General features: G+C 34.7%; 2 protein-coding genes across 5 annotated transcripts in view; both read right to left on the bottom strand.

Annotated features, from left to right (window-relative positions):
- The window catches only part of LOC125677196 (platelet endothelial aggregation receptor 1-like), a 351,642-nt gene that overhangs the window by 236,877 nt on the left and 96,567 nt on the right, over window positions 1-18,198 (bottom strand). The gene's annotated exons all lie outside the window — the stretch shown is intronic.
- The window catches only part of LOC125677208 (platelet endothelial aggregation receptor 1-like), a 44,676-nt gene that overhangs the window by 2,653 nt on the left and 23,825 nt on the right, over window positions 1-18,198 (bottom strand). Inside the window, exons 3-4 of one of the 2 annotated variants that reach the window (XM_056157991.1) lie at window positions 13,396-13,524; window positions 1-1,053 (exon numbers count right to left, since the gene is read on the bottom strand). The exon at window positions 1-1,053 is cut by the window's left edge and continues 2,653 nt beyond it. In XM_056157991.1, coding sequence (XP_056013966.1) covers window positions 722-1,053; window positions 13,396-13,524 — 461 coding nt within the window. In that variant the 3' untranslated portion in view covers window positions 1-721. Of the gene's footprint in view, window positions 1,054-12,202; window positions 12,473-13,395; window positions 13,525-18,198 lie in introns of those variants that run through there. The other variant, XM_056157992.1, reaches the window with a different exon arrangement.

Raw genomic sequence — 18,198 nt, 5'->3', positions numbered from 1 at the left:
CTTTTAAAAAATAATAGCGAGCTCATATATCCTTTAAATGAGTTGTTACCTGGTTAAAATCTCATTTTAGAAACTTCTGGACTTTAATGATATTATTAATGCATGTGCAATGTTTCCATGTACTGTATGTTTGATGCTTTGAGCAGCATGGGGATTTCCCGATTGTTGGGGGGGCGGGGGGGGGGGGGGGGGGGGTAACTGCCTAATCTGGTTAATTCACCTTTGTTGACGTTGTTTAGCATACAGCTCCTGTAGCAGTCTGCGTTTGGTGACAATTTTTTATTACACCTAATTGGACATATAAATAATCTATGTTATAAGGAGCAAAATTTGAAGATCCAAGTGACTTCCTAATTCATGTAATAATCAAGTTTTATTTACTGTATATGATATCAATAAAAACAACTATTACACGCAATTATTCAAATAATGTTCTTAAATTCATTTTAAACAGAGGTATCGTCCATTCAGCTCATGTGTACAACAATTGAAACATGCGTTTAAAACTTCTATGCAACATCATTTATTTGTATAATTATATAATTTTAGAGAATATTCCATTGCAAATAAACTACAAGTTTGTGTCAATTGTGACTATAATTTCACTATAATAAAAATTTAGATGTTTGAGTTCATCCGATAATAGTTTTTGATTTGACATCAGTATGAATATAGCTTGCACCATCTTTTGTTTAATTTGTACTATTGTACATGTCTGTACTCACTGCTGTCTGATAATGATTTGTACATTGTCTGTAGATCCTCTGCTGTCTTCCAGAATCTCCACATTTTCATACTGATTTATTTGATGGGGAATATCCTCTTCATGACCATTTGATGTGTCTATATTCATGGAATTTACATTACTGGATTGCATATATAACATGATGTAAGCGCAAAATACTGCAATGGTGAGTGAACCAAATACAACAATGAGGATTCTGAGAGTATCGTTGAGTCCTGTTCTTCCTTTTCCCCCATATGACATCGTGTTTTCATTGAAGAAAGTTGACGTATGGTTCTCTTTGTAGAATGTTGTTGACTCCTCTTGACCTAAAAATTCACACATTTATTCATAGTTTTGCAAAAATTGTGTATTCTACAAAGTTAGATTATTCATTTTCTTTCCCGTTTGAAACGATACCTCTTACTCGACCGAGATGAGTATAAGAGTAACTCCAAAGGAGCTTCTTAACTTGTGAAAGTTTGCATCAATAATACATTTGAGCAGTCTGATCACCCCACCACATCTCCTGTTTCACCCTTACACTCGTCATAAGTGTAAGGAAAAGGGATGGTTTTAATCAGATTGATATTTAAAGGGAAAGGCTACCCTAACCACAATGTTGCTTTTCTGATATTAAGTATTAATTACTGATATCTTTTCAGATGACTTGGTTGGGTCAGGAATTTCGAGGAAATAAGTTTAATTGCCAATGTTTTTGGCCCCCATATATTTTTATGTTAGATTTTGCTGGGGGTCAGATTACATAATACTTATCCAAAGACGTTTACCAATGTTTTCTAGTCTTTTCTGACCCCCATTATTTTGTCAAGTTTCATTTTCGTCATTTTATTAATAAATGACATTTTTTCAATTCAACACTGTTACTGGTTCTGCCTGTCATGCCAAAAAACAAGCCTAGTCTACTTAGCAAGGTATAGCTGAGGCTAACGGAACATTAAAAAAAAAATTCACATCTCCCCTTCGCATTAGTGCAATTAACAACATGAAAGGAAGGCATCAACCTATTTATTCGTAAAATCTACCAAATGCACATCTTTGATGACCTTAGAATCTCATCAAAACCGGAACAGACGGTGTGCCGTCAAAATTATTGATTTTTGTGGTCTTGAATACAAGAGAGTTCCAGATTATGGCAGCCTCTATAGATGGCGGGAATTTCAGTCTTTAATGTTTTTAAATTAGTACTGAAACTTATCTAGCCACTTACCAACAACCAATAAGCCCGTAGAAGCTAGCAGCCAATACGAAAATTCATCAAAGTACTAAGAATGCTAAGACAGACAGAATACTACAAATCGATCAAAAATGAATTTTTTTTACACATGATAAATAAGAATAATTATGTTTATTAATTGTTTAAAAAATACTTGAATACTCTCGGTACTTTGATGAATTTTCGTATTGACTGCTAGCATCTACGGGCATTTTGGCTGCTGCTTAGTGGCTGCTAGCTTCAGCCTAGTTATTAAATGTTGATAATACATGGAACAATTTTTGCATTGTTAAACAACCAAAATTCAACATTAATGAATTAAACTTTGGAACATGAAATTCACTCTATTAGATGTCTAGTACTCTCAGGTGCTACACATATAATTATTGACTTTTGATTCGGTCTATTCGGACTTCGTAAGGTACATGTTGAACAAAGCAGTAGACCAATACCTGGCCAAGTCCGTATAGTCATGGGTAGTTCATTATAACAATATTTAAACCCTAGAAACTGTATTCTCAAGTTTTTAACCGCCGTCCGTCATTTTACTTGTCTACAAACAACACGGATTCGTGCTGTAAAATGCGCGATTTTAATGGTCGTTGAAAAGGTATACAACATTGTTTAAAACATGTCAACATACATGTACTCATAAAACTCCGTTGTCGTGATGAAATAATGTATGGTTGGTCAAGAGAGAAATCCTAAATAAACCTCCTAACGTTAATTTTGAGGTGTATAAAGTATAAACTACAACACTATAATGATGGTTATTTTAATTGTAGAGATAAGTAGATAAATTAGTTGCGTAATAAAACAGTTATTTCACGTATTTCAGAGAAACGGTCAAAACTACCGCTATTGTCCCTTGGTGGTGTAAAAGGCCTCGGACAATTCTACACCACTAAGGGGCAATAGTTTTGACTGCTTACATGAGATACATGCAACTCAACTGTATGACAAACGGGATGATTTCAGCTTCTCCATCGTCAACTTCCTATATTTATGTAGCAATATTCCATTATCACCTGCATATGGTGTTTATATATCTCAACTGATTCGATATGTAAGAGCTTGTTCTGCGTATAGTCAGTTTTTAAATCGATGTAAGCTACTGACAAACAAGTTGATGGTACAGGGGTTTCAACAGTCTCAATTGAAGTCAGCATTTCGCAAATTCTATGGTCGTTATAACGATCTAGTTCGTCAATACAACCTATCATTGGGTCAAATGCTGTCTGACGTGTTTCATACCGATTGTTAAGTCGTTCTTGACACACTGATTTTGACTGCGGATAACTTCGTTTACCTGAACAGGATATAGGGCTGACGGCGGGTGTGACCGGTCGACAGGGGATGCTTACTCCTCCTAGGCACCTGATCCCACCTCTGGTGTGTCCAGGGGTCCGTGTTTGCCCAACTATCTATTTTGTATTGCTTGTAGGAGTTATGAGATTGATCACTGTTCTTTATCTTTGCCTTTCATGAAATAACTGTATGCTCTTTCATGGCACTGCATGTGTATTTTGCTACGAATGCGCTGTCGTTATTCAACTGTACAGATTCATCACCACAGCTGAGTTTTATAAGTACATGTATGCTGACATGTTGTTAAACAACGTTGTATACATGTACTTAGTAAAATATCAAAATTAATTTTCGTTCTTTGTTCTTTCAAATGCAGAAAAGTAGATAAATTAGATGATAAAACAGTTATTTCATGTATTTCAGAGAAAAGTAAAAACTTTTGTTTACGATACATATGCAACACCGACTAATGTAATCCCCGCCAGATAATGTAATCCGATTGCATAACTTGCGCGGGTGGCACAGCCAAGATAATCCTGATTACATTAACGGATGCGAATATACCTGCTAATGTAATTCCAATGGATTACACAATTGGGTGATGATGTAATGTTAATCAACATTGCAGGTGTTTGCGATATCTCAGAAGTCACAACTTGTGCTGGCATCCGGTTTTGCTGCAATGATGTTTGGAGGCTTTGATCCACCAGTATTTATTTTCTTTTTGTCAACGTTGAATATCTGTTAGGGTTTATCCCTCAGTCCATGCCTGTCGATTATGGTTTCAAGTTCTTCAAAGTACTTCTTAATGCATTCTCGTGACGCAGCTTTTGCTTGAAGTTCTAACAATGCTAATGGTTTTTCGGGCCATGTTTTTATAAATTTGTAATACCACTTCATTGTCAACTCTTCACCCTTTTCTCTGATACCCAGATCTGCAGCATAATCAGATGCTAGATTCAACATCCCTGCCCGGGTGTATCCATATCCCATCTTTGTCATGGTCTTCACCATTTAGGATTCCTGTAAACAGTGGTGGAGATCCTGGCGACACATTCAATGCTGATACGTCCATCTACTCTATTAAAGTTGTCAAGGAGACTAGAAAACGTTTGGCAGCACCACGGACATACTATCTTCAACCGCCTGGAAATCATTGTGTAATGCCTTCTTAATGCATTCTGGTGACGCAGATTTTGCTTTCCGCTTCAGACAAATTTGCAGGTAATTGATGAGATAAAAGCTAATCACACGACCCCTGAATTTCTGACGTCAGTTAACGAAATTTTCATTTTCCTGCCTCTGATAAAAATCTTGGAATTTCATTGGCTGAAACCAATACTACATACAACCATGCTATGTCTCTTACTAATCTGATATTTTGAATATTCCCCTTCCACGTGGTTTACTGACCACACATGTGTACTATGATGTCACGAGAATGCATATACCCTGTCGCTGGAGATCGCATATTATGACGTCATAAGTATACGAAAACAGATGAATTCGTTTTTTAAATTTACAGTTTGTTGAAAAACTTGTTTTAATCCCGTTGTTGATGGTATAAATGTTGCAGCCACTTTTTCATTGTTGTACGTTTGATAAAGTATCTCAAGAATACATACATTGCAGTCATTTAGTATGACAGTTGTACATGTGACATGTACGTAACATTAGAAAAGCATCAAAGAATGAATAATGTCAATATGCCTTTAATTAATGTATACGTAAAATCATCGACAGGATAAATTCGTTATGTAGATACTTAGAGGGGTAATACGGAAATATATGGGCTTACGCCTCGCCCAATATGCTATTTTTCAAGGACCCCATATATTTCCGTACTACCCCTCTAAGTGTCTACATAACTAATAATATATCGTCTCCGTTCAGAGAGTTTGGCAACTGTGTCGTCACTAACGAATCATATGACGACTTAAAATTTCAATTCAGCGTCTCCATGCAAGGGTGGTCTGACAGCTACCGTAGCTTTCAATGTGTTTATGCATTCAGTTTCAACTTACATGATTTGTTTATTTAATGTTAGTATTCATATTTTTAACTGTGATGTTTTGATATTGTGATTATTTAAGAAATAAGGTATCATTTTAAAATATTTATCGGGATATAAATAAGGGTTGGTCACGTGATCAAATTCCATAAAGCCCGAAGGGCTTTATGGAGAATTTGATCATGTACCAACCCGTATTTATATCCTGATAAATATTTTTAAATGATACCTTATTACTTATATTTACATTTTTTGGTCGGTAACATTGCTGAATTGTGTTAACAACACGTTTCCATACATTAGATGTTCAAAATGACGACACTACAAAACAAAGTTCCATAAAATGAAGAACTGTCTTAATTATTAAGACGCTAGAAAGCAAGTATATCAACATATATTTATACATTAACTCGGGAGTATATAATGGGAAATTTTTCCATATGTCTAATTTTAGGGGGTGGGGAAATTATAATTTAAACGGGGGTGCGCAATGTTACACTTACAGTTGTGATGCGCTTTCACTATTGAAAAGTGAAAGACGTTGAAGACCGAATTTGAAAGATATTCTGTGAATATTACGGAGTTAACAGAAGACTGAGATAGAGGAACATGAAGAACAAGGGGAGGGGGGGGGGGGGGCAGTCGTCAGGTGTAGGCAAATCATTTATAGATAGGACAGAGGACGCAGCTCTCAGATGAATCTCCGGAAAGAACTGAACATCGCAGAGAATGTGGAACTGCACGAAGCCTGAAGGTAAGGGACGTTTTGGATTTGGATATGTAATTGTTGACAAACATGAGCTCACTGAACGCTTCTTTTGACTCGATAAACTTCTGTAATAGGTTTTTAACGACGCCTCGCTTCGATGTCCCGACATAAACTTGGAAACCGACATCAATCACCTATATAGGGCTGCTGTGGTACGGAAGCAGTGTGGTGTGTAGGTCTTAATACACTTTGACGACTTATAGACCATACATCCTGTGAATGACCTTTTTGCTAAAGCCTAATGTCTAGCAGTAGGTACAATTCCGCATCACCGATGACCAGGGTGAAATTGTAGCAAACGAAAATTTAGACATACAATAGTAAAATATTGTTTACAGAAATACTTTTATCCACTATGGATGAAAGTCCACTGCTTGGAATATAAATAAAACCGTAAATACATATTTTGATATTGATTTCATCTATTGATAGATTTCTTTAGTAAGTGAGAGCGATTGCTAGATGTGTATTGCCTTAGTAAAAGTAGTACCTGTTACCTACTTTTAACAAATGTTCATACGCACAGCCGTGACCTCTGTTGACCCCGTAATGGATTTATGCAGGAATAATATACGTTTGCTCGTAGTAGTGTTATGTTGGAGAAAACAGTTGCAAATGTAAATATATGATTTTCAATGTGACACATGTACAGTGTATATGGAATTCAATTTAGTAATTGAATAATATTTATCAAAATGTGACTGAAATTTTTTAAATCTTAACAAATTTTCTAAAGGTTTTCATCGGGATAAATTCGTTACACCGTCAGTTTGGGGGGTAATACGGAGTCAGCTAGTGTGTGAAATGGAAATCAGTATTGGGACTCGGCTTCGCCTCGCCCAATACGGATTTGCATTTCACACCGCGGATGACTCCGTTTTACGTCCCAATCTGACGGTCTAACTAATAAAGTTCCTCTCTGAATGGAAATATCTGCAAACAAATAAACAAGGAATCAATATGTACAAACAAATAAACAAGGAATCAATAAAAACATTTTTTTTTTCAAGCAAAGAAACATTTTCAAAATGTATGGTAATATGACTATAACGCGCTGCCATAGTTTTTATTTTACAGCAAGGGTTTGTCCAAAGTAAGGCTTATCTATTTTAAGAACATAACAGACGACAGCGTAGCTCGATTAGGCGTTGCTTTTAACGAAAAATGATTGGGTATTTGTTGCATTAAGAAAAATGGCGTTTTCTAAATAGATGTATAAAGAATTGTAGGCTTACCTCTCTGAAAGGCATAATTCTCGATATTTTCGGCTATCTTACACTTGTTGCTACTGACAGTGATTATGAGGGGAAACGCTTTGAAAAATGACGTCACCATTTGCGAATGATTCTTAAAATAAAAACCTATCGAAATTAGGATGCTATGACAATAAGTAACGGGACAATTCAGACAATATAATGCCTGTCTTGTTTGATTCTATTACCAATCTGAGTTTGGGAGATACCATTTACTCAGTTTCTTCTAATGAAAATTCGTTTATGATGATGTTTCCAAGGGATTCTGTTATCTATTATTAGGGTCTTCCATTTGTAGTGATTTTATTGTATCTTCTTATTTTTTTCCTGTCATCGATATATCAGTAATGCGTCGTTTGATCGCTACAGAATTTTACTCTGTTCTTTAAATCGGTTATTCGCCCACGCACTCTTTTCATTTTTTTTTTTAATCAAATTTACTTCCGGTTCGAGGTAATCCCCCCGCTGAAATGTTTGTTCTTGAATGTTCTCGGCTGAAGATATCAAATTTAAACTTGCATAATAGATGTATAGAAATTACGTAGATTTACAGTACACTACACAAGTTTTATACACCCCACCGTGGAAAGACCACGGTGGAAAATCCACGGAGATACACCGAGTCTTCCGTGTTCCACGGTCAGTGTCGTAGCTTCCATTGAGGCAACCGAGGCAGCTGCCTCGGTAAAAAAAAAAAAACCCACCTTTTACGTTGTTAAAATGTCGATAGCTTCTGGGGGGACGCAGCCCCCCAGACCCCCTGCCTCGGTAATATTCGAACCCAAGCTACGCCTATGACGGTGTGTGTTATTTGCGAATGCGCACAGCTTCTAGAAGCTTTGTTCTGGCCACGGGCGCCTTGCAGGAGCTGTGAAAATGTGCCACAGACTAAATAATCATGATAAGGGTGGAATTTTAAGAAAAGAAAAAATGTCAATATTTCCCCCCTGATACTTATATTGTTTTTCAGCATTTTGAGCCAATTCCAACAATAGCAAACACTATATATTATGTTTTTAAGAAAACCTGGTTTTGAAATCTTTTCTTTTAGTCTTCTTTCTTTATTATAGTAGAGTCATTCTAGCCAAAATATAGCGTAACCTCAAACTAATTGCAACAAAAATGTTTTTGTTTTCAAACGGTGAGTCAAGGGATGCTCTAACGTACATAAAAAATCAAGAGCACAAAACAAAGGGGAAACGTGTATTTTGGGGCAAAAACGTACATTTTGATAAAAAAAAAAATCATCGAAAACTGGGAATTATCATTTATCTTAACACACGAGAGAAATAAATGAAACACAATTGCTATAATTATCGGGAACGGTGTTAACATTAAAATATTCTTAAATTTTATGTTTAAATAATGCGTACTTGCAGACAATTCCTGTTTTGAATGCGAATAGATGGTTTTCCATCGAAGCGATTAAGCAAGAGTTATTTCCCATTGGCCGCCATATTGTAGGTTAACATGCCCGGATTCCTTCATTATTCAACCAAAATCAGCCTTGTTATTCTGGTCACTGAGGTGGAGATAAACTGTTTTTCTTATTAATATACAATTGTTAATGCATTTTTTACTTCATAATTGCAATATTGCAAAGATTTCCCCACACATATTTCTGCCTTACATGTTTGAAATTGGTTGCCTAAAGAGGGAAATCCACCAGTTTGACCTACAAGATGGCGGCCAAGGGTAATAACTTGGGGTCAAAATACGTCATATGAAAACCATCTATTAGTATATTCAGTAAATGAAAAGCATACATGTACAACATGTAATGGAGATATTCAATGATTACCGATGTGCTCTCTCTCTCTCTCTCTCTCTCTCTCTCTCTGACAAATGCGCTATTTAACATAATTACTTTCATCATGCATCTTGACAAATATAACTTGGTCCAATATAGAAATTGGAGAATTGTCGATGATTAACAAATTGGAATTAATTTATTGCATAATTAATAGAAGCAAAAATAAAAACCATCGAATGATTTATTTTTAAAATCCCGAGTTAATTACATTTGATCGAGACTTATGTTCAATGTACTTTGATAGAGATTTTCATTAAAAAAAAAAAGGTTCATTGGGAGTGTCTGGATAATGCAATGATTTTTTTGTATAATAAGTATATGCCATGCAAATTCCTAGGGTCATTGTCACAGTATAACTAAATTACGGTTAGCTAGTTTGGGTTTTGACTTCTTATGAAAAGTGTTAAATATATTGGGTCGGCGCGATATCAGATCTAGTCTAAGATCACGGGTATTTTGCGCCGACCCAATATATTTCACACTTTCCGCAAGAAGCCAAGCACTTCTGTTGATTTCAAATACACGGATTAGCTGACCCTCAATTATTCTACTGAGGCAAAAACCCCTTCGAATTTGCATGGAATGTGCAAGTTATACACAGGTCATTGTTATAGTCATACATCATAGTACCGCTAACCCGACAAACATTTTTTTTTTACGTTTATTGTTTGTCGGGTTAGCGGTACTATGTATGACTATAACAATGACCTGTGTATGACTTCAAAGGTGCCGACAATTTTAAAGGTCCGCCGTGTTTTTTCCAAAGTTCCACACGTTGCGTGAAACACGCATAAAACTCGTGTCGTTTCGTGAATATTCTCGGCTGAAGATATCAAATTTAAACTTGCATAATAGATGTATAAAAATTACGTAGATTTATCATTGGTGACCGGCAAGGAAAAAACGAATGTAGGACAGAAAGTCACAGGACAAAAAGTCACAGACAAAAAGACAAAAAATATTCCTTACCACAATAAGAAATTTTATGAAAGTAGGACAAAATGTCACAGGAAAAGAAGGTACAAGACAAAAAAGTCACAAGACAAAAAGTCACAGTTTTATAAAAAAAAAAAATAAGACAAAAAGTCACAATTAAAATTTTTAAAATTTTTTATGAAAGTAGAACAAAATGTCACAGGACAAAAAGTCACAGTTTATAAGAAAATAAAAGGTATTGATTTTTTTTATATATATTTTAAAACATATCTGTTTTTAGTAAAGTTTAAGAAAATATATATAAGGCAAAATTTATATTTTCCATGAGATTTTGATAATAATTATAAAATTGATATTCCTTTTATCATATTTATTGTAAAATATTATTTTGATTTTTTTTTATTGAGATTGGTTTAGTATACTACATATTAATGATTGTCAATGTGATAGTTGGACTTTTGTTTCATTATTTTACATTATACTTTGATTTAATCCAGATTCTCATTCATTCATTCATGCTTGCATTCATTCATGCGCAGCGCTACTAACTACAGTTTTGTGTGTATGTGTTTAAATAAACCTAAACACCCCTATTTCTTATAATGGTTAAGTCCAGGTCTCAGGTATTGAATAGCCTAGGTGAAAGTATGTACATTTTAATAGGTAATGTACTGGGTTTAAATTTCTATTGGCTGGTTATTTGTATTTTGGCCAATGGTAGACCCTGGCGGGAATTTCAGGGTGCTTGCAGGTATTCTTTTTTTCAAAGTGAGTAGTTAGTGAGTTGCTAGACCAGGAGAAGAATAGTTTGTCTTACATAGGTGTGACTACATTTTATAAATCTAAAAGTACTTGGATTGTTCTATACAACACCTTTACCTGTAAGTAAAATAAGCTATTTAAAATCTATAAAATCACTTATTTAATTCTATATAAGTAATTAATGAATGAGAAAAGTTATATTTTAAATCAATTGCCAAACTTGTATGAAAGAGAAGAATGGAAGCTGCTAAATGTTATGAATATCTATTCAGCTATTGCAAGTTTTTATTTCAATTCATGTATCCTTAAATAAGAAGGGTTTGTGAATATTGTTATAATTGCTGTTTTAATAGGTCAGTATATATAAAGCCCAGTTTTGAGCCAACACTGTATAAGGGGCTAACTCGGTTCCATAAACCGGTATGTAATGTACATATAATTGACCTAATCTAATTACTATATTTTAATCACAGAAATAATGTAAACTATAAATTAATGGCCTAAACATTAATTTCTATTAATTGAATGTTCTGTGTATTTGTTATTGTTGAAATATCATGTCTTAGTATTGTCTTTGTGTTGTTTGTATGTTTATATATTGTCATTGTTTTAGGGTCATCACATCTCATCTCGTATATGTTTTACTCCGTATGATTGATGAAATAAATGAACTCACTAACCTACAACCATCTTGTGAAATTCATATTCAAGAACGGTTACATCAAAACAAAATCTGATGGCAGAATTATGGTTGGCTTCCTTTCACTCCAGATTATTGTCAAAACAAGAAGTAAGTGAACTATCATATAATAATTGCTATATAAACACGTCAATGATTTTTCCTTTCTTATTATCTAATAAAGAACATCTAATAATGAACTGAAAGAGCTAAATGTGGCAAAACAAACACCAATAAGAATGATGACATGTATTCCCTTCTACCTCCCATCCACTGTAAGAAATGTCTGGTGTCTGAACAACAGCTTTAGTGAGCATTTTTGTGATTTTTTGTCCAGTGACGTTTTGTCCTGTGACTTTTTATCCTATCTGATCCAAAGTCATCATTGTGACTTTTTGTCCTGTGACTTCCTGTCCGTATACCGAAAAGACAATCCTAAGGCTTCGGCTGAAGACGGAATTCCTTAATCATATCAATGATAAATGTAATAATAACAACTATTATTATAGTGCGAGAAAAACGAGTAAACAAAGTATGTCCCAAACTTAGTTTAGGGGATTAAATCTTACAACAGACCGGTATTACATTAGCGGTTAATATTGCAGGTGATATCTACATCATCACCCTTTTGTGTACATTGTAATCCCTTTGAAAGGGAGTACATTAGCAGGTGTATTCGCAACCATTAAAGAGACACTACAGCTCATTTTGCGCAAAAATCATTAAATGACAATTTTCCCAGCGCTTTTTCAATTTTTGTTGCATTGTTGAATGTATGAACTTTGCGAAAATAACACTTATCTAAAGTCAAAAATTCTCGTTTTAACGTAAAATTTAATACTTTTTGATGGCCTATACAAAAAATATCGAGTCTCCTCCTTTCGGTCTTCAGACGCATGCGCACAGACAGTAAACAGTGCAGCATGTCTTCCAGTGAGAGGAAGTGTAGTGGATAGATAGATCCAGAATTTTGACAGATTCTGTAAGAAAAGAGGTAAAAATAAAATGAGATAAAACTAATATGTGAAATAAAATTGACCTTGCGATCAGTATGACTGTTGGAAAACAAATGGCTAGGAGAAACGATTATAACTCAGTGGCGGATCTAGCTAGGATTTTCGAAGAGGAATGAGAAAGTCAAATATTAGCCAAAGTAATCGGCTTTCTGGGTGCAAAATTTGGATTTTCACTCACAATTTGTGGCGAGAGGGAGGGGGGTCCTGCCCCCCCCCCCCCCCTAAATCTGCCATTGGGACTAGCCGCGAAGACACTGCTTTTTAAAAGTAAACTTGTGCTATTTTTATCTGAACACACACGTGTTAGTTGTAAAAACATCGGTCAATTGGAACATGGGAGGGCTTCTGTTGAAACAATGATTTATATAATTACTTATTATAGGAGCAGGGAATAATCTTATACTTGAAAGGTGAGTGTGGACCCCCTTGAAGGGGAATCTAAATAATTTCCTACACAACACCGTTGCTGTCATTCAAAACCACGTGATGTAAATAAGCATTCATTGTCCGAGTCAGCATGAAGAAACCTTTGAATTCCGGACGATCTTCAAAGCGCATTTGAGAGTAAATTGATGCATCCAATTGTTCAAAATTGTCAGTATCGATATGTCATTTATCATTTTATCAATATATGTTTTAAAAAACACTTTATTAAAATGTGGAAAATGAGCTGTAGTGTCTCTTTAATATAATCAGGATTATATTAGTTGTGCGACTCGCACAGGTAATGAAATCGGATTACATTAGCTATTGGGGATTACAAGTGCTCAAATGGATGTCTTAAGCAGGGCGTTGAATTCCCTTTTCCATCCATGTAAACTTCGAGGGAGAATAGATATACAATGTAGTAACACATGCTGCCTTTAAAATTACTTATGATATATTACCGGTGCTGCAACCTGTTGTAGGGACACAAATGGCAATGTCACAATGGCATGTCTGTTTGCATTTCTTTCCATATGTGGGATATGGACAAGAGTAACTGCAGTTTCTTCCAAGGTATCCGTCCATGCATTCTTGAAAAGAAAACCAAATATTTAAGATTTTCATACCTATCGCTTGCAGCTTTATGCTAAGTAATGTACCTAATTTTCCATCTATTCTTTTGATATCATAATGTGTTAATTTCACATATGTTACATAAAATGCACAAATATCAAATGAAACGATACCACCACGCTATAACACGCATCTTTAAAGGCATATGTAGCGTATTAAACAGTATTTTGTTTTATGTTAAAAACAGACCCTGTATTTGTCAGTATGAAAGATAATACGATTTTACAATTTCGACAAATTATCAAAGGAGTACTAGTCTACCCAATGTACAGTGAAAACAGTGATTTTCTAATGCATATTCATGAAAAAATGACGTTTGATTTGATTTCAACAATATTTATTCAACAATTTGATAGGATTCGGCAGCAGGCTTAGCCTATATGAGCCCTGTCCCTAATGATCGAACAGGATATATACATGTACAAAATTGTATAACATATGTAATTAATTTGCGGTCTACATGATTGTATCTATAAAAAAAAAAAATTAGATCAACAAGTGTATAACATTTACACATAGTACAATTACAAGTAAAAATATAGTATTGATACCGGTTATATACATTCTTAATATAGTATGCATTAAATTTTGAAGATTACTTAAATCTTTTCGTAAGTGCAATATTATGCACAAATTCAAAAAGTTTCTCATTGGTGTCAAAATCAATATTAATATCAGGATTTCCAAATAGTAAAAACTTTGTGGATATGCGTGTATCAGTGTCAGACATCATTGCTTTTATATTATGAAAAGGTTCATATCCATAATCATTATCAGCAGGACATTCAAAAATGTAATGATTTGCATCCCCACAGAGTGCATCACAATTATTACATCTGGAAGAGTCTGACAAGTGATGGGAAAAATGATCAGGGATCACTGACTATGTACATGTATAGTATTGTACTTTCTATCACCAACATTAAAATATTCAATACTGCTCCTACAAAAATAGCTTTCTAATTTTGTTTTAAATATTGAAACATTCGGAACATTTTTAATGTTAACTGGAAGATTATTAAATAATTGCACTGTAAGTGGAAGAAAGCTTTCCATATTAGTCCAGTCAAAATAAATATAACCGGGACAAAATTGCAACAGAATTTATTTCTATCACATATCAATATACATGATGATAGATACAACATATGAAAAATCTAAAGAAATCTACAGTGGGGAAAGTAGAAAACATCGTGATTTAATTTATCACATGTCGAACATATTTACCGTTGCAATTTCAGGCTTCCATAGACAACGTAAACTTGGCTACCGCCCCAACATTTCACAACAAACCGCAATTTTTGCATGCTCCACGCACTTTTCATGGTATATGGCGAGGGGATATTAGTACACACCATAATATTAACATGTATTAGGTTTGTTGAAGAATCCTTACATGTACATAGAAATAAACGTGTTGCGTATGACAAATAATATTTCTCGTCGTCTGCAAGACCCATTTAAGATTTAGATTCCTTTAGAAATCTAAACAATTTCACGTTATATTGTAATACGAGCAGACATAAAACATTATAAGATGTGAACTGACAGAATGACCGGACAGATTGATTTTAGAATTACTTTTGATTTAAGACTGACCTTTATTGAAATTTGACGCTTGCGGTTTCATTGTTATGGAAGCCCATATGGAGGAAAATTAAGTAATTAAAAACAAAATAATATCCACATTGGCCTTTCAAACGTTTTAATTTCTATTTATACTTAAATAATTTTAAAATTGATTTGTACATCTCAAAACAGTAAAATCATTCAATAAAAAATCATTTGTTCTCCGAGAACAGTTTAAATAGCAGTCTCGCTAAAGCCATGTAACTGGAAAAATTGACTGTCAAGGAAATCTTTTCATGAAGTTGTTCATTAATTTTTTCAACGCTCTATGTATAAAATGGCAAGCCTTGAAACGTGATTATACGTGACCACTTATATAGAATGAGTTGAATTAGCGGTTTGCATTCACGGGCACCCCCCCCCCCCCCCCCCGACTGAATGCTCTACACGATTTTCACGAAACGGTAGAACTGACGCGCACATTTTGACTTCTTATTTATCGGATTTTATGTGGCTCTTCACGGGAACGATTCAAACATGAAATGCATTTCAATATTGTTAATCATCATGCACAGAGAGAGAAAATATATTATGTACGTATTGGTAACAGTTAGAGTGAACATTCTTTATCTGGCCAACACCTTGACTGTAATATGGGACCTCGGTTTTTAAAAGTCGTACCGGAAATCCCGACTCATGACTTTCATTTCTAATGCCAGGCGTGTGACAAAGAAAGTCACTACTTACATTAACCCCGTGTGGATTCTGGTTAGAATAGGTCCTCAGTACCCCTCATTTGTCGCAAGAAGCGACTAAAGGGGGGAGCGGTCCTTCGGATGAGACCCCGTGTCACATCAGGTGTGGCACGATAAAGATCCCTCCCTCCTCAAAGGCCATAAGTGCGGAGCAAAGGCCTAAATTTTGCAGCCCTTCACCGGCAATGGTCACGTCTCCACATATATGAGTGAAACATTCCCAAGCTGGACGTTAACAATAACAACTACTACTTACACTAAATTCTTGATCCAGGAGATATTTACGAAATAAAATTCATTTTAAAAATACATAAGGACATTTTTACGCCGGGCGGCATACTTAGGGTATGTATTAAAAGTATGTTGCAACAAAGCGTTGCAATTCACGACTTCATGTATTTAAAAACAATGATATTTGTTTCTTATATCCACATTTTACTTCATATCTGTAGAATCCCAGGTGTTAAAATAGACCTCCTGTATTTATCAAGATCCATACACTTACAATTACAGCTTATTTATGAGGAAATGGCTATCATTACAATTTGTAGAGATATCAAAGGCAAAAACACTAAAAATGTAAACATACATAGTTGTTTTTTTTTTAGATTAATACGTTACTCTAGCTATTTGAGGAGTAGAATATATATGAATATTGTATTTCGAGAGTAGGTAAAGCATCTTATAGACCGATAAAATGTCAATAATTGTTTTATCATTCTATCGAATAATTTTTAAAACATCGAAACTGGCTTTTAGATCCTAGAAATAAACTACACCTGGTCTGTCATCTTTGTGTACGGCTAAACGCAACACTTAGTAGAAAGTGATTAGAGACGTGAGGTTGTTATACAAGTAATGATTGAAACAAATTAAAACCGAAACCGGCTACTAGAATGTACATGTATTGAACTTTGCAAACGATTTCTATTATTGGTCATTTTTAGATCAGGCTTGATACTACCAGAAATAAACAATTGTTACTCCGGTCCGTGATAGAGGTAGTTAGTCAAGTCACCCTTTCCTTACAATTATTGCGAGATAGTCGGAGTAGAAAGTTTTCATTGAGTAACAAAAAAATTAATCATATTAATTTTGAAATTCTCTATTTATTTTTGGTCCGATATTGGAGAAATCAAATTCACATCGAATGCACATAATGTTTTAACTTTCCTCAATTATTCGATTTTGGCCAAATGAAAAGCATGGACTTTTATAATCATTTTCGATAATGGAAAGAAAGAAATAAAGAGAAAGAAATGCAAAAATTTAAATTGGTTCTCCATTTTTCAGAGATCCTTTTGGGAAAATGTACAATGTGCATTAAATGATTACGCTTGAATATACTTACATATATGTAACAAAAATTAAGGGATTTCGAATAACTCTTTGCTGAGTGCTGACCACGTGACTGTTTTATTAGCAATATTTTCACACCAACTCTTGATTGGTTGGTTGTTTTATGTCTCATCGAGAATTTTCACACACGTCACGACACCAGCTGTAGGTGAAGTATCACAAAGTTAGACCTTTATATGGTTAGCACACAGGGCCATGGCAGTGAGAGTTCTTTAGCGTACCAACATGCAGCAACACGGGATCTCCGTTTTTAAAGTCATATTCGAAAGACCAGCAGTGATTCTCACCTTTAGATGCCGAAAGTTTGGCAAATGAGCAATCGGTTACCCATGTTTACGTCTTAGGGCTCGAATGGGGCTCGAACTCACAACCCTCCCAGTTATGAAGCGAACGCTCTACCACTGAGCTACCGCAACCGGTCCAACCCTTGAATCTGTGCAAATCCAACTTCCTTTTTTCATTGTTATCTTTTTGACCACATGTAAAGAAGGTACGCACAATGCATACATTACACAAAGATTCAGAAAGTTAAATAAGTCAAGAGTGAAGAATCATTTCTTTCGCCTGGGACAAAATCAAATAGTTTACGTTCCATAAGTTATGATATAACGTGATTATAGATTCATATTAGTTCGAAAAAAAACAACAACCAACCAACAAACAAACAAAACAAAAAAATTGATCATTTGTTCGTATGAACAGAGTGTTCACGTACTTTTTAAGAAAAGTTTCAGTTTTTGAAAGTGTATGTGAGATACATGTACATGTACCCCAAGACTCCTCACGGCGCGTTTAGTGTTAAAAGACTTATAAATACACAGGAACTCGACGTTTTAAAAATATCTATAATTAAAAAAATTGTCTTTCTGTAAACATAATATTCACAATTTTTTATTATAGATATTTAAAACGTCGAGTGCCTGTGTATAAATATACTTTCAAAAACTG

This window comes from Ostrea edulis, chromosome 3 (genome assembly GCF_947568905.1).
Source record: "Ostrea edulis chromosome 3, xbOstEdul1.1, whole genome shotgun sequence".
NCBI classification, from domain to species: Eukaryota; Metazoa; Mollusca; class Bivalvia; order Ostreida; family Ostreidae; genus Ostrea; species Ostrea edulis.
The sequence above is the reverse complement of the archived record's forward strand: the minus strand, read 5'-3'. Positions and strand labels throughout refer to the sequence as shown.